This window comes from Myotis davidii, unplaced genomic scaffold, assembly GCF_000327345.1.
Source record: "Myotis davidii unplaced genomic scaffold, ASM32734v1 scaffold732, whole genome shotgun sequence".
NCBI classification, from domain to species: Eukaryota; Metazoa; Chordata; class Mammalia; order Chiroptera; family Vespertilionidae; genus Myotis; species Myotis davidii.
In genome coordinates this window covers 1615724-1638956 of record NW_006284349.1, presented here as the reverse complement: position 1 = coordinate 1638956, position 23233 = coordinate 1615724, and the positions used below count along the sequence as shown (strand labels likewise).

General features: G+C 44.9%; 1 protein-coding gene across 1 annotated transcript in view; it reads right to left on the bottom strand.

Moving 5' to 3' along the window:
* Window positions 1–14967: 14967 nt before the first annotated feature.
* The window catches only part of EFCAB11 (EF-hand calcium binding domain 11), a 129227-nt gene continuing 120961 nt past the window's right edge, over window positions 14968–23233 (bottom strand). Inside the window, exon 6 of the mRNA XM_006754724.2 lies at window positions 14968–15164. Within this exon, the coding sequence (XP_006754787.1) occupies window positions 15089–15164 (76 nt within the window). The 3' untranslated portion in view covers window positions 14968–15088. The remainder of the gene's footprint in view (window positions 15165–23233) is intronic.

Below are 23233 nucleotides of genomic sequence, written 5' to 3'. Positions count from 1 at the left end.
TTTTGTTTAAGTGAATTTGAATTGGCCTTTATCTTAAGACTAACATGCTGGCTCGGAGCTCCTTACGAAAAAGGATGCTCATGGACCTCAGTCTCCAGCCTCTTTCCATCTTGCTGCTCTGCCCTTGTCACGTCCGGTTGAAGCTGAAAGCCTCCAAGTTCAGGTTCCGACTGGAAGAGGACAGAACACGTGGAACAGTGCACCGCTGGTGTCTGAAGGCCAGGCTTTGGTGTTGGCACAACAGCGTGCCTTCATGGCTACGTGGACGGCCATGTGGACAGCCACGAGTGACATGGCCACATCTAACTGCAGGGGAGGCTGGGACATGTAGTCTGTCCAGGCAGCTGTGTGTCTAACCGTGACTCGCTTTCTGAAGGAAAGAACGGAGGTTGGTGCACAACTGTCAGTCGGAGTCACACCTGGTGCTTGCAGATTAAAACAAGTGAAACGCCAAGTCTAGTGTAAATGCATGTGCGGTTGGAGTGCGGTGAGGAAAAGCCGAGGAGGTCATGGACTCTGTCAACCTCGCTAAGCTCTAGGCATTACCCAGAGCTCCCTTCCCTATGTGGTTCCAAGTTAGAGTGGAAGGCGGCAGGGAAGCGACTACCTTTACGTTCTGGCTGTAGGTGCAGGGCGCCATGCATTGCTGCAGCCCCTGTGCATTTGCTGCAGCACTTGTGTTGCTGCAGGCCCCATGCATCACTGCAGCTCCCTGCATTGCTGCAGGCCCTGTGCATGGATGCAGCTCCCTGCATTGCTGCAGGCCCTGTGCATGGATGCAGCTCCCTGTGTTGCTGCCGCTCCTGTGCATGGATGCAGCTCCCTGCATTGCTGCAGGCCCTGTGCATGGATGCAGCTCCCTGTGTTGCTGCCGCTCCTGTGCATCGCTGCTCATCTCCGCCTCACCGTGTTGCATGGGGCAGCAGCCCACAGCAGCTTCTCAGCAAATGTCTTATCTCCTCCTTCGGCTTCTCCGAGTTTTCCGCCAGGTGCAAGCATAGTTCCGTGGCCAAGGGAACCAGCAATTTCTGTGGGAAACAGATATGGACTCCAGCTGACCTCACAGGACCCAGACTTTCTTTATCTTAACCTCAAGGTTTCTCAACGTTGGCATTGTTGCTATTTTGAGTCACAGAATTCTTTGTGGTGTGGGGACTGTCCTGTGCATTGTGGGATATCTAGCAGGTGCCTGGCATCTGTTCCCTAAATGCCAGGCTCTCCAGGTGTCTTCTTGGGGCAAAAACATCCCCACTTGAGAACCACTGAATTCACACCCAGCCTTGCTTCGCAGTTGTTGGCCTGTGACCGACAGCAACTTCAGGCTCCCCACCTGCACGGGCCTATGCAGGCTTGCTGGGACCTCCCACCAGCTCCCCCAGCCACACTAAGTCTAACCTCACGTTCCTCACAGCGGTTCCGCTAACGCCTGTGTTCCTGGGCCCAAGACACTGCCTTCACAGGCCTGGCCCCTTCCTTTATTAAATTTTTTTAATTGGTATGTTAAAGCTATTTTGGTATAAAAACAAATATGATTTAGGCTGGATTCATTATTTTATAGTCATTAGTGTACTCATTTTAACGAAACACTAAGCTTTTGTGGGCCCCTACAAGCATCGGGAGCCCTAAGCATTATGTGTCTAATGGAGAAGTTGGCCCTCGGCCTGCTTCTCTCCCCGCGCCCTGGCCCACAGGTGCGCTCTCTGCACACATGGTCTTCTTTGTAATCGGAACAAAACCAGCAGTGATTTGTTCCTTTCCAGACCAATCCGAGTTTAGGGGGACAACTCCAAGTCCTTGATACTGCATTTGTGGAAGCAGAGCGGATTCGGCCCAAGACCCTCATAGCGCCTGCCTTTTAGTCTACTCGCCGGGCCAGCAGGCATGATAGTTGCCATTTAGGGAATTCAGGACAAAAGATGAGTGTGAAATAAAACTCCCCTTTAAAAGCACATCAAAGAAAACAAGTGTGTCTCAAGGTGAAACTGCAGGCACATGTTTTCTATGTATTTTCCATTAGATTGTTAATAATCAGATATAAATCACTGAGTGGAATCAGATGGACCAATCCTGGGGGTCCCGTTCCCCACCCAGTGACGGCTGTTTCTGATTAGTGTGGAGCCCGCTGCCCCTACAAACAATGGGCGTCTCTCGGGGGCTGGAGAGGACAGGAAATTAAGCCATCAGGCATCTTGCCTATTATTCCCACGGCTTTCCTCAAGCTGTAAATCCATCAGCTGTGAAAGGGGGAATATAAATTGGGCAAAGTGGGAGGAAGTTGGGGATGCAGTTTTATTCCACACCTCCCTCAGCATGTTTGTCTACAATCATCACTTTGGAATTAAAACACCTGCTTTACATTAGATGTTTTTCAGCTGGGCATCACTGTGGATGGTAGGAAGTTTGTATCAAAGCACAAAATTCTCCATGTAGCAAGAACTCTGTTTTTTTTGTGTGTGTGTGTGTGTTTTTTTCCATGAAAATATCAGGAAACCATTTTGAGTTGAACAGCTAAACTAAAAGTAGTTGAGTTTAAGATAAATGTTATGAAAATTGCATAAAACATTATATCAAAACCCTTGGCAGTGTCAAAAAGCAAGATTTCTGATTCCAATGAGTAGCTGAAGAAGAAAATTCAATTCCATTTTTTCTCGTTGTCTGCCAATTTTATAGCACTTCATTTAAAATGGAATCTCTAAAGAATCAATTCAAATTAGCTTTCCAGTTTCCCCCAAAGAATCTGCTTTAAAATAAATTGAATTGGAGCATGTGACATAATAAGTGAGCATAAAATTCATGTTAACTAGTCCGAAGGAAAAACTCATAATAAGGAAACAAATAATCTCACATGACTGAGCTAAAAATAGTCTTTAGATTGTCAGTTTCAAAATTGAACAAAAATAGGGGGAGTTGTTATAATAATGATATGGCGCATTTCTCCCTAATGAAATGGCCTTGAATTTTGTAATAAATTACAGAAAGAGAATCCTTTGGGTAAAAAAGAAGATGCCAGACATGAGTTGCTTTCAAAAATAGAGTGACAGCAATGAAAATGCCGTCCAGCTGGGGCTGAGCGGCTACTCCACAAGGTGGCTTCACCATTGAAGACAGGGCGGAGCTGGGGCGAGTCACAGTTAGAGGACGACCCGTCCAGGTCTGCTGCGCCGTTTAGAAAGCGGCGTTTGCTTCTGTAGTTTTGATCCGCAGTAAATATCATAAATATTTCTTTAAGATCTCTTTGTGAAGTACTAGGTCTCTGAGCTGCTTGAGGACAGAGACAGTATCTTATTTGACTTGATGACCACCCCGTACCTATTACAATTCCTGGATTAACAAATTTATTGTTTAAATAAACTTAATTTTTAAAATCACACCTTTAAAAAACCTCACAGATAAGTTGGGAAATATGCCGTAAGTTTGATTAAGGAGGAAACGGTTGGATGGTGGTGATGTTTTGTCTTCTCATTACTGAGGTCAAGAAACAAATAACTTGGTTGATCATTGAAGAAGGCTTGATAGAGGTTCCTTAAGGCGCCGCCTGGAAGTAACCACAGAGGTGTTTACCTTAATGAGACTCAGTGTCTGAGAATTTAACTAGGTCTTGACATGTGGGGTCAGTCCTTTCCACAATATCCATTCAGGCTTCCTTGCTTTTCCGCTGTGCTCACTCAATATGGCTTATAAAAGAGAGTGTTTTATTTCCTGCCACCTTCCTGACCTTCCATCCACCCATTCCTTGGTTCATCCATCTGATCACCTGTCCATCAAATATTTAAGGATATAGTGATGATGATGATGAATAATAACTAACATTTATTGAGTGCTTATTATGTGCCAAGCACTGTTTTAAACACTTTATACTAATTAACTCATTTAATCATCCCAACAATTCTGTGAAGGCTGTACTATCATCATCCACACTTTACATACAAAGCGATTGAGGCCCAGCAAAATGAAATACCCCGCCCAAGTTCACACCACTCGGAAGCAGCGGGGTTCAAGATTCAAACGCAGAGAGCCTGGCTCTAGATCAGGGGTGGGCAAACTTTTTGACTCGAGGGCCACAATGGGTTCTTAAACTGGACCAGAGGGCCGGAACAAAAGCATGGATGGAGTGTTTGTGTGAGCTAATATAAATTCAAAATAAGCATCATTACATAAAAGGGTACGGTCTTTTTTTTTTTAGTTTTATTCCCTTCAAAACGGGCCGGATCCGGCCCGCGGGCCGTAGTTTGCCCACGGCTGCTCTAGAACCACCAGTCTGCTGCACTAGACAGATAGACACAGCCTTGGCATTCATAAGCCTCTACCGTTGCCCTTGGGAAAAAAGACAAAGTGCCTTTTCCGGACTACCAGGCCCTGCCTGGCCTGGCTTCCTCGGTAAGGTCAGCTGCACTGGCACCTAGGCTCCATGCTGTGCCCCACAAGCCCTCAGCCACAGGGCCTGCCTCCCTTTGGCCTCTGCTCCCTGCCATGCCCCTCCCACCAGAGGCTTTGGCACATGCCCTTCCCTCCTTTTTGTTGGGTTAGCTCTTCTTCATTCTTTGAGATCAGAGGTCCTCAAACTACGGCCTGCGGGCCACATGCAAAAACAAATACTGTATTTGTTCCCGTTTTGTTTTTTTACTTCAAAATAAGATATGTGCATTATGCATAGGAATTTGTTCATAGGGTTTTTTTTAAAACTATAGTCTGGCCCTCCCAACGGTCTGAGGGACAGTGAACTGGCCCCCTGTTTAAAAAGTTTGAGGACCCCTGCTTTAGATCCCCATTTAATCTTCAGCAAGCCCATCCTATGTCCCTGCTTGGGCATCTCTCCCATCCTCATTTATTTCTCTGTATCAGATACTTGTCTGTTATGGCTGAATTGTGTATCCACCCCCCCGCCCCCCAATTTCACATGTTGAAGCCCTAACCCCTGGTACTCAGGAGGTTTCTGTATTTGGAGGCTGGGCCTTTAAAGATGTGATTAAGTTAAAATGAGGTCATTAGGGTGGGCCCTAATTCAGTCTGGCTGGAGTCCTTATAAGAAGAGGAAATTTGGACACAGACACGCACACCCACGGGGTGGGCATGTGAGGACACTACGAGAAGGTGGCCGCTGTAAACCAAGAAGAGAGGCCTCAGATGAAATTAATCTTCTTATCCCTTGAGCTTGGACTTCCAGCTTTCAGAATTGTAAGAAAATATATTTCTGTTGTGGAAGCCACCGGTCTGTGGTATTTGGTTGGGGCAGCCTGAGTAGACCTTCTCCTTCATAGAACCTGCCATCGTTGCAATGGAACTTTCATTTCATTATTTAATTACTATCTCTTTGAGAATAATGCAAGCTCCATAGGATGGGTTTTGCTCACCACGGTATCACCAGAGCCTGGCAAAGTGCCTGGCATGTAGTAGGTGCTCATTAAATACTTCTGCATGAATGAATAAAATATCTGAGTGAATGAATGAGCACATGCATGAAAGAAACAGTAATTACATAGTGGTTTTTACCTCTGGGAAGATTTACATGTGGCATGGGTAGCATCCAGAAACAAGGGCACCTTGTACTGGCTAATATGGGTATTAACATGCATTTATGTACCTTCAGTAGAAATAGCAAATTCCTGGAATTTCACGTTTTTAGTCCCTCAGAGAAACACTGTTCAATGAAATTTAATCTTGTGGATTTTATTTTTGAAGAGCCAAATATCTCTCTCCAGGGTAAAAAGGGATAATTTTAAGAGACATAAATCCAAAATCCTTGCAATTGGAAGAAAATATATTGCTTGTAGCAAATCACGCTGATTAAGGTCATGCTTGATTTTGGTTTGGAAAATGTCCTTTCTGGTTTCCACGGGGCCCAGGACATCCCCGAGTCGACAGAGAGGAATTGCCACACGGAGGGAGGGTGGGAGTCACGTGAGAATTTCTAGGTCGTCCTCTTTTCTGAGAAACTCATTATTCACTTAATTATTCATTCTGTTTATTTACTGTATAGTTATTACACATAAATATGGTGCAAATCCCCAGAATCCTCACACACCAGATGCCAGTTTCCCTCCGCAGTCCCAGAAGACATCGCCAAGCCATCACTGTGAGAATTAAAACAACAACAACTAAAACCCAATTAAAATTGTGCCAGCATGTTCATTTCCAAAAGAAAAACCCTGCAAATGAACAAGTTTTTAGTCACTCCCCTGACTGCTTCTGCAACGGAACAAACAAACAAAAACCCCTTAAACTAAAACTGGCATAGAATTAGTGTTTAAATCACAGCCCCCAGGAACTTTCTATCTGCACAGAAAGGGGACTCTGGCTAAGTCAACTTCGTGTCATTTCTTTCAAAATCCAATGATGGAGGAAAACGTGTTGCTTTTCAGAATTTCAAGGTGTCCGGCCAAGCCCCGTGAGGGCAGAAGGAGAAGCCAAGATGCTGACATGATTGTTGGGGTCTTGGAATCTGTGGGTCACACAACCTAATGATCCTAATGATCTGAGCAGAGGGGGCGAAGGTGTACCTCACCCACCCGAGTATATGCCTGGGCCTCCTCAGGGGGTTAACACGTGGCCCAGGCTCTCTGCACAAAACCCAACCCAGTTCAGGTCACCTGGTCAGTCTCCTCCAAGAAAGGGTTGGGGTGCAGAGAGATTCACAACGACTGAGGGCAGTGCCGGGCTGACGGCTGAGATGGAGGGGGGGAGGGTGTGCAGAGAGGTTGGGTGCATGTGTGTAAGTGGTCACAGGTCACCAATCCTCTGGGGATACTGGCCTCATGAAGGACAACGTGGCCTCTCAGATGAGTGTGTGGCTGTGGTCATCACCTCTGTAGACAGTTGCGGTGTAGTTGGGAGAATTGTCTGGACTGCTACCCCCCATACCAACGTAACAGTCTGCCTGGGGGGGGGGCGGGCACGGTGCGACTGGCAGTGACCTATGAGATGAGGTCCATTACGGGAAGTCCTGAAGCTCCTCTGGATAGGCCTGCAGTGTCTCCCAGACCTGGAGCTCAGACCTGCAAGACCAGGGCCTCGGTTCTCAGTGTTGGGTTGTGAGGTGGGCTCAGGAGTCAGACCGGCCGGGTTCAAGTTCCAGGTCCGCCCTTCCCACTAACGCTCCTTCATATCTCTGTGCTCATTGCCCACCTCAGAGTAAAGACACTGCCTCCCCGTTAGCGCCGCCATAAGAATGTGCATGTGAAGTGCTTACAACAGTCAGCTGATGGCAGGCACACATTAATCGTTGGTTTTTACTATCAATGTTAATAAGTTCCAGTGCATGTAGTAATTTAGCACAGGACTAAGCTTTGCGGGAGCCATTTTTCCTACTTTTCATTTCCAAGGCAGCTGATCGAACCGTTTATTTCACTCTTAAGCAATAAAAATATTGCTATTCCTAGAACCTCATTTTCAAATAAGTCCACCGATGCCTTATGGCCATTTTTGTTACCTGTTGCGGATATTTCTAGTCACAAAGCCTAATTTGGGGCCCTTTTTGCTGAGAAGGCAAAAACATTCTCTGAGTCTAATCTATTCAGAAATTACATCATCAAGTATCAGGCCCACCAAAACAAGAAAGGTCTTCATTAATAATATATGGAATAGGAACTCTGTAAAATATTTCGTTATTGGTTTCTTGTTAACGTAACATTAATAATCTGTTGCTGCTTTAAGAATTCCTGGGCACAAAAGCCTGATATATTAGGTTATGGCTCAAATTAGATATATTAAACAGTGACACCCATGGTATCATGAAAGAAACATGGTAGCACTGAGAAAATCAATTTTAAATTAAAATAAAATCATTCTCTCTGTCTTATGCTTCAATTTTCAAAGCAGCTGCTCTTTCAGATTAGCACTGACATGACCTCAACTATCAGAGGTCGAACGGCACATGTGTGTGCCCCAGCCCCTCCCCTGCTGACAGGCATTTCAAGTAGAGTTACTCCAATTCCATCTCTTGGGTGGGACAGGAATGCAAGGGGAGAAGAGGAAGCCAGGGAGGAGGGAGTGTGACTCCATGGGTTCACAGTCGCGACTATCCAAGTCAGGCGCCAGGGATGGGAAGACTGGGCCGCACCTTCATAAAGTCGTAGCAACACAGGCCTGGAAAATCCCATTGAGATCAGCTAATCCACCATTTCCCCAGGAATGATCCAGGGATGGCTCTCTTTACACACACACACACACACACACACAGTTCTATGGTCCATCAAATAAGTCTGAGAAACTGTACATTTCTTAGAATCCCATAATGGACTTTAGCATTTTAAAGTTTCTATGAACTCTTATAGTGAAAAACAAAAAACATTTATAATCTTTAACCCAGTATTTCTCAAGATTCCTTGGCATGGCACCCTTTGCTCATATCACATTTATGTGTAACAGGCAATCAGCAACCTTACCGAAGTCAACCTCCTCACTGAAAGTGATAAGGAAGAGGAAATTGAGGCCTCAGACAAGTGCATAGGAGGTAGGGCCTGAGCGGAGAGTAGAAGTCAGATCTTCTGATTCTTAGCTCCACACCACACTGCCTCTCAGAGAAAGTGCCCTCTCATTCGTCAATCTACGCAGAACTGTCATGCTCCAGGCACGGTGCCAGCCACTAAAAACACGAAGATAAAAAGGACACGTAGTGTCCGGCTTCGGAAAGTTCATAAGCTAGATTTGGGATAGATATGGAAATGTACCCATTGTACTACAGCACGGGAGAACTCTGGAGATCGCTGTTGGTATGGGGCCTTTAAGGGTGACCAGGAGTTTGCCTCAGAATATTTGTCCCTCCACTCAATCCCTTTCTAAGGGGTTCTTACAATAACTCCCTTGTATGGGTAATGTTTGCATAAATCACCACGTTGGTGCCACATTACCTTGTCACATGATTGGACCAGGATCAGGGCCATACAGCAGCCAATCTAAAGGCTGGCCAGCACCCTGTTGGATGTCCAGAGAGCACTGTCCAATAGAACTTTGTTCAAGGATGAAAATGTTTTATTGGGCAATGTTCAATATGGGCAGCTGCCAATCACATATAGCTGCTGGGCACTCATAATATGGCTATTGAATATGGCCATGCAGTGAGAAACTGAATCTTTAATGTAATTTTTTGATCAGTTAAAAATTAAGTTTAAATAGTCACACATGCTGGTGGTGACCACATTGGCTAGCAGTTTTTGACTGGTAATTTAAAATACAAGTTGCTCTAGGGTTATGATTTGATGTTGAAATCTAAGTTTAAAAGTAGTGTTGGAACATTTAAGAGAATTAAGACATATCAGATTATAGACTTTAATTAAATATAACAATGTAATACATGGGAAGATGTATTTTTCATTAGAGAATCAAAAACATTCAAGGAATTAGCTAGAATTCAATAATGAAACTAGAAGGAAAAAGAAGTTTTTAACTTAACAATCCAGTTTTGAACAGCCTATGTGTCAAAAAAGAAATCGTAAGAAATTAGAACATATTTTGAAGATAATAGTGAAGATAAGGCATATTAAAACTTAGGAGATGCAGCCAAAGCAGTGTTTAGAGGACATTTATAGCCTTAAATATAAGTATTGGGATAGAGGCTGAAAATGAATTATCTTAGCCTCTCGCATAGCTAGACATAAGAAAAGTAAAAGGTAAAGGAAATGATGATAAGGGCAGAAATAATGAACCTAAAAGTAAAGAAGAGCAACAAACCCCAAAATTAAAAGATTAATAAAATTGATAAGCCCCTAGAAAGACCAATCAAGAAAAGATAACTGAATACATTATTTATACATGCTGTTAAAACTTAAGGAACTTAGGATCAAATTATGAAAGTCTTATTCATCTTAAACTGATGAATAAAATTTAATGGCATAAATAAAACAATATGATCTGCATATAAGATGAAAGCTTAAGGAAGAACTAGGCTTATTACCATTTGCTCTGGTCTGAATGTTTGTGTCCCCCTTAAAACTCATGTTGTAATCCAGGTGGTGGGGCCCTTAGGAGGTGATTGCATCATGAGGGCAGAGCCTATGTGAATGGCATTAGTGGCTTTATAATAGAGGCCCCAGAGAGCTTCCTTGACTGCCTGTGAGGTGACAGTGAGGACACTGGCGTCCATGAAGAAGCAGGCACCCATCAGACACCAGACCTGCCAATGCCATCGTCTCAGACTCACAGCCCTCAGAACTGTGGGAAATGTCTGTCTCTTATTTCTAAGCCACCCAGTCTCTGGTATTTTTGTTATAGCAGCTGGAACAGACTGAAACACCATTATAACTTTAATGAATAAAATATAAACTTTGCAAAACCAAACTTGTCCCTGAATAGTCTCACAGTGACCATGCTGGCGACGGTGGCTAGGTCACAGTGCCATGCTGAGGTCAAGCTGCTGTGACTGCAGAGTACACATGCTCCACCATTAACAGGCACCTCCCCCAGCTTTACTGAGATATAACTGAAATATAACATCGTAAGTTTAAGTGCACACGTGATGACTTGATACACGTATGTATTGCAAAATGATTACCTCAATAAGGTTCGTTAACACCTCCATCACTTCACATAATAACCTTTTTCATTTTTAGGGTGAGAACGTTTAAGATTGACACTCTTAGTACCTTTCAAGTATATAGTTAGATATATATAGTCACGATGTTGCCCCTTAGGTCCCCAGAACTTACTCATCTTATGGAGACTTTGTGTGTGTGTGTTTTTAAGGTTCTCCTAATGCCATTCAAAAGCAAATGCTTTAAACTACATGAGGTCTCTTCTTTGTCAGAAACCAGCTCAAATAATAGGAAAGGCTGTGAACGTACTTCCCAGTGGGTCATCATTGAGAGTTGAGAGAGTCCTATAAAGGTGCCATAAAATGTTGGTCATTAAAGTTTTTTTGCTAATAAACAAATGTATCCTGTATCATTATTTTAAAACTTAAATAGTGGAAAGGGATAGAATTACCATCATAAATATCTAAAATTAAAAAATAATAAACTTTTAATTTTAGAACAGTTTTAGATTTACAGGAAAAACAAATGTGAATACAGAGTCCCGTACACCTCACACCCAGTTTTCCCTAATATTAACATCTTATGTTAACATGGTACATTAATCATAATTAATGAAATATATTGATACATCATTATTAACTGAAGTCCATACTTTATTCAGATTTCCTGGTTTTTTACCAAATGTCTTTTTACTGTTCTAGGATCCTGTTCTGGCTCTCACATTAGTTAGTCATCCTAGGTCCTCAGACTCTTCCTGGCTTGGACAGTTTCTTCTATTTTTCTTGTTTTTTGATGACCTGGACAGTTTTGAGGAGGACTGGCCAGGTATTTTGTAAAATGTATTTGAGTTGTGATTTGTCGGATGTTTTTCTCTGATTAGACGGGGATTGTTGGTTTGGGGAAGGAGAACCAGAGAGGTAAAGTGTCATTTTCATCACCTGCATAAAGGTGCATAATGTCCACATGATTTATCACTGTTGATATTGACCTTGATCACCTGGCTGAGGCGGTGACTGTCAGGTTTCCTCCTGTTGCTGTCCCGCCCTCTGCACTGCACTCTTGGGGAGAAGGTCACCTTCCGCAGTCCGCACTGACGGAAAAGGGAGCTACGCTTCCTCTTTGAGGGCGGGCACCTACGTAAACGACTTGGAATTCTTCTGTGAGTTGAGATTTATCTCTACACTTCCATTTACTTAGTTATTCTATGATTTATTTGAATCAGTATGGACTCATAGATATTTATTTTAGACTTTGGGTTATAACCCAATACTGTATTTTGTTGCTCAAATTGTTTCAGGTTTGGTCACCAGCTCTTTCGGTTGGTTCTTGTGTCCCTTTGACATACGTCCTACCAACATAGGGTTTTTGTGTGCCTGGTTTTTTGTTTCTTTGTTTTTAAGCACTCCCTCACTTTCTGGCGCTACAAGATGCTCCAGGCTCAAAAACAAAAACAAAAATCAGGTTTGGGGTTGAGCAGAGGTCAAGACTAAAGGAGAGATTTGTTTGTGGCATCATACCCAGGAAGGTGACAGCTGAAGTCTTGGAATGAAACCATCCTTGGTTGGAGAAGGTGTTGATCCAGAAGATTGGCCAACTCCAGGGCCTTGGAGAATACTAACACTTGTGGATGGTTGTAGGAGAGAAAACAGAAAAGGATAGTGAGCAAAAATGGACATAGATATACCACAAAAGGCCAATGTGTGGAGGCTAAAGAGAGAAAAACCCAGGAGAAGGGACAAGTGTGACGGGGTCGAGGGGCTGGTGGGTTTGACCTTTAGTAGGTCACTGGTGACCTCTTTGAGAGCCATGGCCACAGAGGAATACTGGAGCTGATTGTAGTGAGAGGGCATGTTCAGGCTGCGGCACTGGAGAGAGAAGTAGCAACAGCTTCCTCTTCCACCTTCAGTTACTCCTCAGTCTCTTCAGAAGGCTCTTTTCTTTGCTGCCCAGTAAATGTTGATGTTACCTAGGACTCTATCCTTGGCTCCTAACAGTTAGGATTCTCTTGGTTTCAAATAACAGCAGCAACTCCGGCTGGCTTGAGCAGAAAGATTTATTGGAAGGAGACAAGGTTACCTCACAGGACCCAAGGGTTACGACTGGACTTTGCACATAAGCTTTAACTAGAAATCCAGCACCATAGGGTTTCTCCAGCTTCTTTCTTATTCCCCTCTTGGTGTCTATTTCATTTTCTGCCTCCATCACAGATCAACTGTCTCAGATTCCAGGCCACGTGGTGGAAAACGCCTGCCACTTGCTCAGAGTCATACCCACTCCCTCAGCCACTCAGAGGAGCACTGCTGTCTCACTTTCATTCCTAATGTCTTCCAAAGGAAGAGAGTGAGTGGACCACCTTGCATAGATGCCCACCCTTGAGCTATCCAACTAAGGGCAGACCCAGAGGGTCATGCTGCACAGACAGGGCAGGGACCGGGACCCGGGGGAGAAGCTGAGGGAAAAGCTTACAGGATGGGCATAAGGATTGGGCTTTAGGGAGTGATAAGGAGGGAAAGGTGACATGAGCAGCTTCTGGTCTGTGCTCTGAAAGCCTGGGCCCTCCTCAGCAGCAAATTCGAGGGGTGCTCTCCTGCCTAGATCAGGGGCCAGCCATATTGTTTTCTTCTAAGAAAGAAAACCGAATGACTGCCCAGCTCTTATTAACTTCCCCTAGGACCAGGCAGCCCTCAGTGGACCTTGGTGAGCACCCATGGGCCATGTCTACTCTTGGGGAACCAGAGTTGACTTTTTCAGGGGCCAACTGAGCCTGTCTCTGTGGTCTTTGAACTTGGGACTGGACGGATCCCAGGCCAGGTACGATTTAGAATGATGGGAGGCTGATGGTGACTACAGCACAGAGACGGAGTCAGGGCTGCTGGTCCTAGTTATCCTGGACACCAGCTGTGCCACTGCCCTCCCTGTGTTAGACTCTACAGACTGGCCCGCCACTTTCCAGTACATTCCCTCTCTGTCCAAGCCAGCATTCGACAACCTTTCGGACCTCACGGACCACCAGTTGGTGACCGCTGCTCTAAGCTTCTTTGAGTAGGTTTTTGGGAGCTTGGGCTAATCTAACATCAAGGGAGTTGCCCAATAGTTGTTGACTATTAGCCTGGCCTCCAACCTCCCATTTCCACTGGAGAGAGTGACCCCTCCTTTTCTCTTGTCACGTTTCCTGGGAGAAATGAGGTCCAACATAGTGCTTGCAATAGGAGGTTTTGGTGTGCTGGCAATGACTGACATACTGGCACTTGACCATGTATTCCTCCAACTTTGATATTTAAAAAATTGAAAATCAGCATGACTTGTGTATGAAGATAAGGATCAACAGCTCAATGATTCAATTAATGATGGAAATATACTCGCTGAACAAAACTCTCCCTAAAGTCAGAAAGGGCTTTTCACCAGCCAGAACAATCTGAACTAAAACACACATGATACCACCCTGGCCCCATTGGCAGGAATAGCTTTAGATTTACAGAAAATTTTTGAAGATGGTAGAGTTCCCACAAACTCCTCAGCCAATTTCCCCTGTCATTAACCTTTTATATGAGTATGACATATTAGTCACAATTAATGAGCCACTGCTAATACAATATTATTAACTGAAGTCCATACCCTATTAGTGTTTCCCTGATGTCCTTTCTTATCCCAGGATCCCATCCGGAATACCAGCTGACATCCAGCTATGCTTCTGTAGGCTCCTCTGAGTTAGCACAGCGGAAGACCTTACTTTTACTCAGCTTATCTGCTAATAATTGGTGTTAGAATGACGCTTACTTAATGGTTCTATTTTACAAATTCACATTTTTCTCCATCTTTAAATATTTAATACTTTAATAATTTGAATTACATTAGATAGTTTCCTCATGTTGATAACGTTAGGAATTCTGAACATCTAGATTGATGCTGGTATTTATTTTAAACAAATGCTGAATGTCCAGTGTCACAGTGTTTGTTGCAGTTTAGTAGTTACTGGCCCAACAGAAAGGGCTCTGCAAGTAAGTCCTTCCCCCAATACCTTTACTCCATTCTGTTCTTCCTCTGTGTACAGCTGGAGAAGACTCAGCCAGTGCCCTGGGGGCGTTTCTCAATGATGCCTTTGACCCTGGGTACATGATCTTAGAGAAGTCTTAAAGCTTTGCATTCCCAGCACCTTGCTCATTACTCCGAACCTAATGAGGACACGCCTCAGGTAGGTGCTATATTTTTGTTCAACCAAATTGAAGGCATGAAGGAAACTGGCCCATTGGCAGGAGAAAGCGGCTGTTCTCCTGAAATTAGGAACTGATGAGAATCAGGAAGCCCAGGTAGCGTGGCAAGGACTAGTAGAGGCGTGGAGGGTTGCAGAGTGGGGGGTTGAGAGTGAGGAGGAGGGGGTGGGGGCATCCCCAGTGGCAGAGCCTGACTCAGGGGCGGCTAGCCAACATGAAGGGAACTACCTGGAATGACTGTAATGACCACCTCTAGGATTCAGAGACGCTACCAATGATCAGCATCTGAAAACCGTGAGGAAGAGTTTAATCGCAAGCATGCAGCACCGCAGAGCGAATGTTGACATTTAAATACACGACAATCTCTTGGTCTCCCTGGAAGTTGCCGAAAGCCCCTCACGGCGTCAGGCTTCACTTCTGTCCGTAGTTCATGGCATATTCGAAGTCTTTAAAGCTGACATGGCCATCCGAGTCTCGGTCTACTTCCCTGAGAAATGAAACAAGAAGTTACTTACAGGTGTTTTTCACCCCCCGTGTGCATCAGGGGCACATGAGAATATGTGTTTGCATGTTATGGGAGAGGCACCTATTTATCTACTTGAAGGCTAAGGCTGATGCCTAGTTTTTCGCTTACATTGATAAGTGGGAAGGAAAGAGAAAGGTATCTGCTAACACCTACTGAAATAATACATTCTACACATTGAATGGAATGAAGCCAACCCACAGGTTATGTCAGAAAAGCAGGACTGATGGTTCTTCCAGTCATTTTGCAAATTCTTTCTGTGATACATCGATAAACACATACGCATAACCCAACAGAAATGAGGAATAAACCAATAAGGGGTCAGAACATTTGGGGAATAATAATGAAGGGAACAATGATTGACATCGTGTATCCCATTGCCTTTATATTCCTTCTCTCATTGAACCTGTGCACCGATGCTGGAGGGGTCCCTTTTCCGGATGGAAGCATTGCGCTTAAAGAGGTTAATAGTTTCACAAGCTCACACTGCTGGTGAGTGGCAGGGTTGGAAATCAAACCAGGATCATTAAATTCCAAAACCAGGGCTCTATATACAACTGCATGCTGCCTCCCTATGTCAATAGGACGTTCAGGAGTGAAGTGGTTGTACTGCAGTTTCCACGGGGCTAACTAGCTAGCTCCTGAAGTTCTCACTGGCTTCATCCGTGGCCTCATAAGATCTGCTAAATCCTCACCAACACCCCAGTGCCTTTTCTGACTCCTCTAAAGAGTGGTGAGGATGTGAGCCTCTGGCTGGCAGGCTGAGGGGGTGGGTGGCCGCAGTGGGGTTGGCCCTGTGCGCCCCTGAGACAGGAGGACTGCCACCCAAACAGGGAGCAGGGGAATGGCACCCACGTGGATAGGTTCCCCCATGTCAGAAGGACGTGATTACTGCCTATGCCGCACACGCGACCCTTCCCAGTAAAAGTAATGTTTATTTAAACAGAGTGTTTGAAAGGATAACTGATGAGTAGTGGTCACAATTCCTCTTTGGGGGGCATTCTAAAACAAAGCTTTACACGACTTATGGAAATTATATTCCGTTGAAACGACAAATGGTTTCAACCATGACACAGAGCTTTTTAAAACCAAGATTGGCCCGAGTCACAGAGCCACTAATCAGTGGAACCGTTTTAAAGCAGGCTTTTAAAATATTGAATTCTAAAATAAACTTTCTGAATATTTCATGCCAAAGTCTCTGAAGTCTTTAATGGTCCTGGATGGAGCGATGATAATTTTTCATTCTTTTGAAGTAGAGAAAACCCCCACTTCTCTGCCCCAGGGCAAAACCATGTTGCAGTGTGTTAGTATAAAATGACTGCAGACTGTGGAGGCCATTATTCTTGTTACTTCTTTTGGTAAAATATACATGACAATTTCATGCTATTCAGGACCAAAAGCAGACTGTCAGATCTCTTCTAAGGGATTAGAAGTAATCAGTATCACATGTTACTGACTACAGAACAGAAACCATCACTTGTATTAAATTAGATCATTGAAGATTCTTAATATTGCCTAAGTATTTTTTTTCCCCAGGAACTGGATTAGATAAACGGCCTTTTTTCTTTCCGCTCTGAACTGGTATGGTTGAATTCTACTGCTCAGAGGGTGAGGTAAGTGGATAACGGAGGAAAGTAATGTTTAGAATAAATGGCTTCTGATAATATTTTTTGGTGTGTTTATTCACTTATCGAGACGCTGCATGCTTGTAGAAAAAGGGAATCCCTTTGCCTGATTTTCTCAGCAAATGGCCTTCACTGAAATAGCATTCACTTCTTTTTATTTTTTTTGCTGTCGTTGCCAAAGCTTCCCATCCTAAAATGGGCACAGCATAGCCGAGAGGTGCTAAAATGGAAAGGTTTATTCATAAGGTGTGGAGTGGCATTTTATTTATGTAATGAATGGAGGAACATTATGTTTATATTTAGAAGGAGACATGGTAAAATACTTTCTGCCTTCCAACTTTTCTTCCTCATCGCACATTTATATGAGCAGATCTGGTTGCTTCGGGGAGTGAGGAGAGGAAATTCGCATCTGAGAGCTATCATTTTAAAAGCTAAAATATACTGTTGTGCGTCGCAGACGGAGTGATTGCGGAGCAGGAAGGCACCCACACTCAGGCACGGCGCGAAGAAGAGCAGATGTGGCTGGCGGGTGGAATCGGTGGCGTGGGGAGGAGGTGGAGATAACGGCGCTGGGTAGGAAAGTTTTATTGCTTCCGTTTACAGCATTCAGCCCTAAAAGGAGTGTATTCGGGTTATGAAATGAGAGTGTGTATTCAGCCGGAAAACAGCCCGCCACCCCTCACCCCGACCAGAAGGAAACTCTACGATGGCCACAACTTTCCCTAGGTCGCCCCCCGAGTCCCCACCTCTTAGCGCAGAGCAGGCAATGAATGGATCTGTGGGACGAATGAATCGGGGGAAACAGTGGACAACGTGACGGAATACCCACTGCCCTCCAGGAGGTCCTGGGGATTAAAGAAAGAGTCTATCACCACTGTCTTATGGAGTCTGATCACCGGCCAGAGAAAGAATACACACCGACGAGGCCCCCTAGGAACCATCACTCAGGGACCGAAAAGCAATGGCAGTTACGGTCTATGCTCAACCACATTATACAAACACAGACACAGCACAAGAGAGACCAAGGCAGGGTGAGCTCTGGGGAATGAGGCTGCAGAGGACGGCACCAGGACGGACAGAAGGGACGCCACTGAGTGGCAGGCTGAACGGTTTAGGGATAAAGAGCAGGAAATTGAATGCCAAGGCAGAAAAGGGAGAGTCCTGCCTACAGGTGAAATCTGAGCACTTCAATCCAGGTACCTGGCAGCTCTCACCAGACCTGTGGATATAGGTAAGGTGGCTCTTGAACAACACTGATATTAGGGCCTGACTCCCCCACAGACAGTCAAAAATCTTGCATGTAACCTGACTCCCCCCAAACCAACTACTAATAGCCTCCTACTGACCAGAACATAAACAGTCAATTAACACAGATTCTGTATGTTATATGTATTACATACGGTGCCCTTAGAATAAGCGAGAGAAGGGAAAATGGTATTATGAAAATCACAAGAAAGAGAAATTACATTTGCAGTATTTATTGAAAATAATCCATGTATAAGTGGACTCCTGCAGTTTCAAGTGTCAATTGTAGACTTATAAACAAGCTTATATTTCAGAACTAGCTTTTCAAAGGAGTTAACAAAGCTTATATAGATGTGTAAGAGAAATATAAATTGTTATCAATAATAATTGCTTTTAGAAATGTAGATCCAATTAAATGAAAGACTTTCTGGTTTGCTTGGGGGTTTTTTTGTTTGTTTTTTTAAAATATATGTTTATTGGTTTCAGAGAGGAAGGGAGAGGGAGGGACGGAGGGGGAAAGAAAGAGAGAGAGAGAGAGGGAGACCTTTTTTATTGATTTCAGAGAGGGAGGGAAGAGAGAGAGAGAGAGAGAGAGAAAGAGAGAGAGAGAGAGAGAGAAATAAAAACATCAATGATGAGAGAGAACCATTGACCGGCTGCCTCCTGGATGCCCCCTATTGGGGATTGAGCCCACAACCTGGGCATGTGCCCTTGACTGGAATCAAACCCAGGACCCTTCAGACCACAGGCCGATGCTCTACCTACTGAGCCAAACCAACCAGGGCTGGTTTGCTTGTTTTTTGAGATGCAAAAGGAAGATCCAAAATTGATTTTGGAAGTAGTCATTCAAGAGAGCTGAACTGGCTCTAATTGGTTTGGGTCAGTGGATGGAGGGTCTGCCTGTGGACTGAAGGGTCCCAGGTTCAATTCTGGTCAAGGGCATGTACCTTGGTTGTGGGCACATTCCCAGTAGGGAGTGTGCAGGAGGTAGCTGATCGATGTTTCTCTCTCATCAGTGTTTCTGACTCTCTATCCCTCTCCTTTCCTCTCTGTAAAAAAAATCAATAAAATATATTTTAAAGAAGAGAGGGCTGAACTGCTCTGTAATCAGTACAGACCTCCTAGGACCATCTGGGAGGAAGGAGATGACAAGCAAAATAAGAGAGGGTGCAGGAAGAGGGGGCTACCAAGAGAAATGTAAGGGGGCTGGGATCCTGTACAGGTAGAACTGGCCCAAGAAAAAAATCCCCAGTGGTGCAATGATCAGAAGTCCTTGAGTTGCCTGCAGTTGTATTACTTCACCTCTCCCCATCTTTGCCAAGGGGTGCAAAAGGCACACACTCTAAGGGGGGATGGTATGCTGGGGGTGTCTATATTGAGTTAGGCAATGAGTTTGGTCTGAGTGGGTGCAGGAGAGTGCAAGAGAAGCCAGTAAGATGACCTATCAATTGAATGAATTAAGAGAGATAAGAACTTAGAGCCAAAAGCTGTCCAGAACTTTGCAAAAAAAAAAAAAAAAAATCGTGGGAGATGCTTTAAAATCCCACAGAACGTGGAATGGGGGTTCCTGGCAATTCGATCAAGCCTTGGAGGTGTAGGAAGGCCTCGAATGACCCTGGGATTCATGGAGAATTTCAGGCAGGCGTAGACTCGGTCTGTGCAGCTGAGTTCTGACAGTTTTCATATCTGTTAAAATACATTTTCTGACTCATCACAGAAGTGGTTATAATTACTTTCATCAGCATGAGCCTTCGCATTTGCCTCTTTTACATCCTGATTTGTTAGCCAAGATTTTGTTCTGTCCCTTTTTGTGATGCTGTGAGAACTTCAGCAGCCCAGACTAGATGGGCCCCAGTGACCCGGGAGCTGAATGGTCCCTCCTGAAGGAGCCAGGGTTTCACACTGAGACTCTTTAAGTGAAGCCATAATGTTGCTCTCATACACTCTGAAGAGAGACATAAGTTGTTGCTTTTTTAATTTAAAAAATATGTAAATAGTGAATGTTTCTCACAAGTACTAAATGTTTTCTTTTGTACAAAAATATTTACATCATAACATTTCTTGTAATGTTCTGAAAGTAGTGATTTCTTTGAAAATATTTTTTGCTGTAAAATAAGTTGAGAGAGTACACCATGGCCAGCTCTCCAAAGCCAGATTTCACACTAGAATAATTGTTTTTGGCCAAGTTACTTTAAAGAAAAAAAGAAAAAAAAAGGAACAAGGAAATGGCTGAATTTCATTACATTGAAACAATAAAATACTTTCTATTAAAATGATATAAAGACTATAAAAGGGACATTTTTCAGTGGAAACAAGAATACAAACTAGCACATATATTACAAATGCAATGTCATACACATCTATATTTATTTGGGTAAAAGTCGAAAGTTATATGCTCAACAGAAACTTTGTCTTATGAGTAATCTGCCTTAAAATATTCTTTAACATCGATCTATTTTTCAACTAAAGGAATATTTTCTTTCTCTTTAGTCTGAATTTTCTAAACAAGTGACCTTATTTCTCAAGGATAGATCCTCAGTAGCCAGATCAAGGTTTTACAACCTCAGCTGATGTTTTGGGCTGGATAACTCCTCGTTGGAGGGCTGTCCCGTGCATGGAGGATGTTTAGCGGCGTCCCACTAGATGTTTCTACCCACTAGATGCCAGTAGCTCTCTCCTCTCTAATTGTGACTGTCAGAACTGTCTCTAGATATTGCCAAGTGTCCCCTGGGGGACAAAATCATTGCGGGTTGAAAACCACTGAGGTAGGCCCTGGCCGGGTAGCTCAGTTAGTTAGAGTGTCTTCCCCATATGCCAAGGTTGTGGGTTCGATCCCTGCTCAGGGCACATGCAAGAATCAACCAACGAATGCATAAATAAGTGGAACAACAAATCAATGTTTCTCTCCCCGCCCCCCCTCCCTCAAATCAATAAATTAAAAAACAAAAAAAGAAAGCTACTGAGCTAGAGGAATCAAAATTGGAGGCAATTCTTTGGAACATTCCAGCTACATCTGCACTTACTATAATTGCTTTAAAGATTTTTTTTTTTGACAAGTGATTTTGGGGGCAGCTGAGGCATATGTTTCTTGGATGGATTATGCAGAGAACTGCCTCACCATCCCTAGATTCCAAACTGAGCCCAGAGAAGACCCCACTCAGAGGCCAGCTCCTGGTGGCGGCGCCAGAGCCGGTGACAGGCGTATGGACCTGTGCTCCCAGCGAAGACTGAGACAGGCAGCAAGTACTGAGTCCCTGTGACAGTCACGCGGGACTTTGAAAGCTGATGCCTTTTGGATTCACCTGAAACATCCATGAGAAACGTAATGTGGAGGCAAAGATTTCTATGAGCAACGTTTTCTTAGTGGAATTTCTAGGGTGCGGCAAAGGGAGAGAGACTCTCCTTCGCTTTGATTCTTTACGGAATAATTTACACTCAAGTCAAAACTGCCATTACATAGGGACAGAGCTGTCACACTGACTGGAGAGTGAGAGTAGAAATCACCCTCTACGCAGGGAGCCCTGCTGGGCCTGAGAGGACCCGCCAATTGCAGATGCCATGATGATGATGACTGCTTCTCCAGAGAGCAGCCTGCTCTCCAGGGACCCGCTACTGCCTACCACCAGCATCCTTGCCTCTTTGTGGATGAGAGTTCTGCAGGCTCTACTCAATTCGGTTCATTAATTTTACCTTTCTAAAGACACGTGTTAGGAAGAGCCACTGAGACACGCAGGAAAGCTAAGGAGACATGTAGGTGATTTCCGTCTTGTCTGGGCCCCTATGTTCGGAGTGTGTCCGACTCCCTGGATGTTCTACCTGTCATACAGCTGGAGTCCCTCCCCCAGCTGCCCTCTGCACCAAGGGCCCCTTGCTGGTGGCCTGGGGCTGCTCTAACACCTGGGGTGGCCCTCACACAGAGCGGAGAGCTCTCTGGAAGTATGAAAAAAGAAGGACTTAGTCCCATAGGCAGCCCTTGACCAAGGAGGGAACAGGCGCCAATGGGTGAATGCTCTGTGCTTCTGTCCCTCAGGCAGACACCGCGGCGGTCCTTCTCTCGGCTCTCAATTCCGATGAGATTCAGCTCCCGTCGTTCACAGAGGGACCAAACTGGGTACCAGACCCTTGAGTTGGCTTCCCGTCATCCTCTGTTCCACTGCTGCTCACGGAGTTACCTCCCAAACCACCTGCACGCAGCCCTCATCTACCGCTCTGCTTTCACGGGGAGGCCAGGCTGAAACGCAGCGGAGAGCTATCTGAGAGGTGACCTTCTCATGGGGCATTGTGTTTTTATTTTTAAAAATATTTTATTAATTTTAGAGAGAGAGGAAGGGAGAGGGAGAGAGGAACATTGATGAGAGAGAGAAACATCGATTGGCCATCTCCTGCACAGCTTCCACTGGGAACCAAGCTCGCAATCCGGGCATATGGCCTGACCAGGAATTGAACCTGCGACCTCTCAGTACACCAGACGACACTCAGCCAACTGAGCCACACCGGCCAGGGCTCATGGGGCATGTTAAACTGCCATTGGCCATAGCAGGTCACATGCTCAGATTCTCACTCGGGTGAGGGGGATCTACTTGAAACGATCTGTTCTCTGATCCAGAGTGTTCCTCTATTTGGAAAATGATTTCAAGAGTAAATGACACATTGCCTTGAGGAAGAGCTCCGAGTTTGAAGTTCCAGGCAACTGAAATGTCAGAGTTAAACCAGGAAGAGATAGCAGCCATCTTCTCTTCTCCAATACACGTCTGAATAACATTTAGTCTGTTAACAATACATAGTGTTACTAGTGGCCCGGTGCATGAAATTCATGCATGGGTGGCGGGGGTGTCCCTCAGCCCGGCCTGCACCCTCTCCAATCTTGGACCCCTAGGGGGATACCCGACTAAACCAGCAGTCGGACATCCCTCTCGCAATCTGGGACCACTGTCTCCTAACCGCTCACCTACCTGATCGCCCCTAACTACTCTGCCTGCTGGCCTGCTCACCCCCAACTGCCCCCCACCAGCCTTCTCGCCCCCAACTACCCCCCGATCACCCCTAACTGCCCCCCCAGCCTAGTCACCCCTCATTGCCCCCCCTGCCAGCCTAATCGCCTCCAACTGCCCCCCCCCACTGGCCTGGTTGCCCCTAACTGCCCACCTCCCCCACACTGGCCTG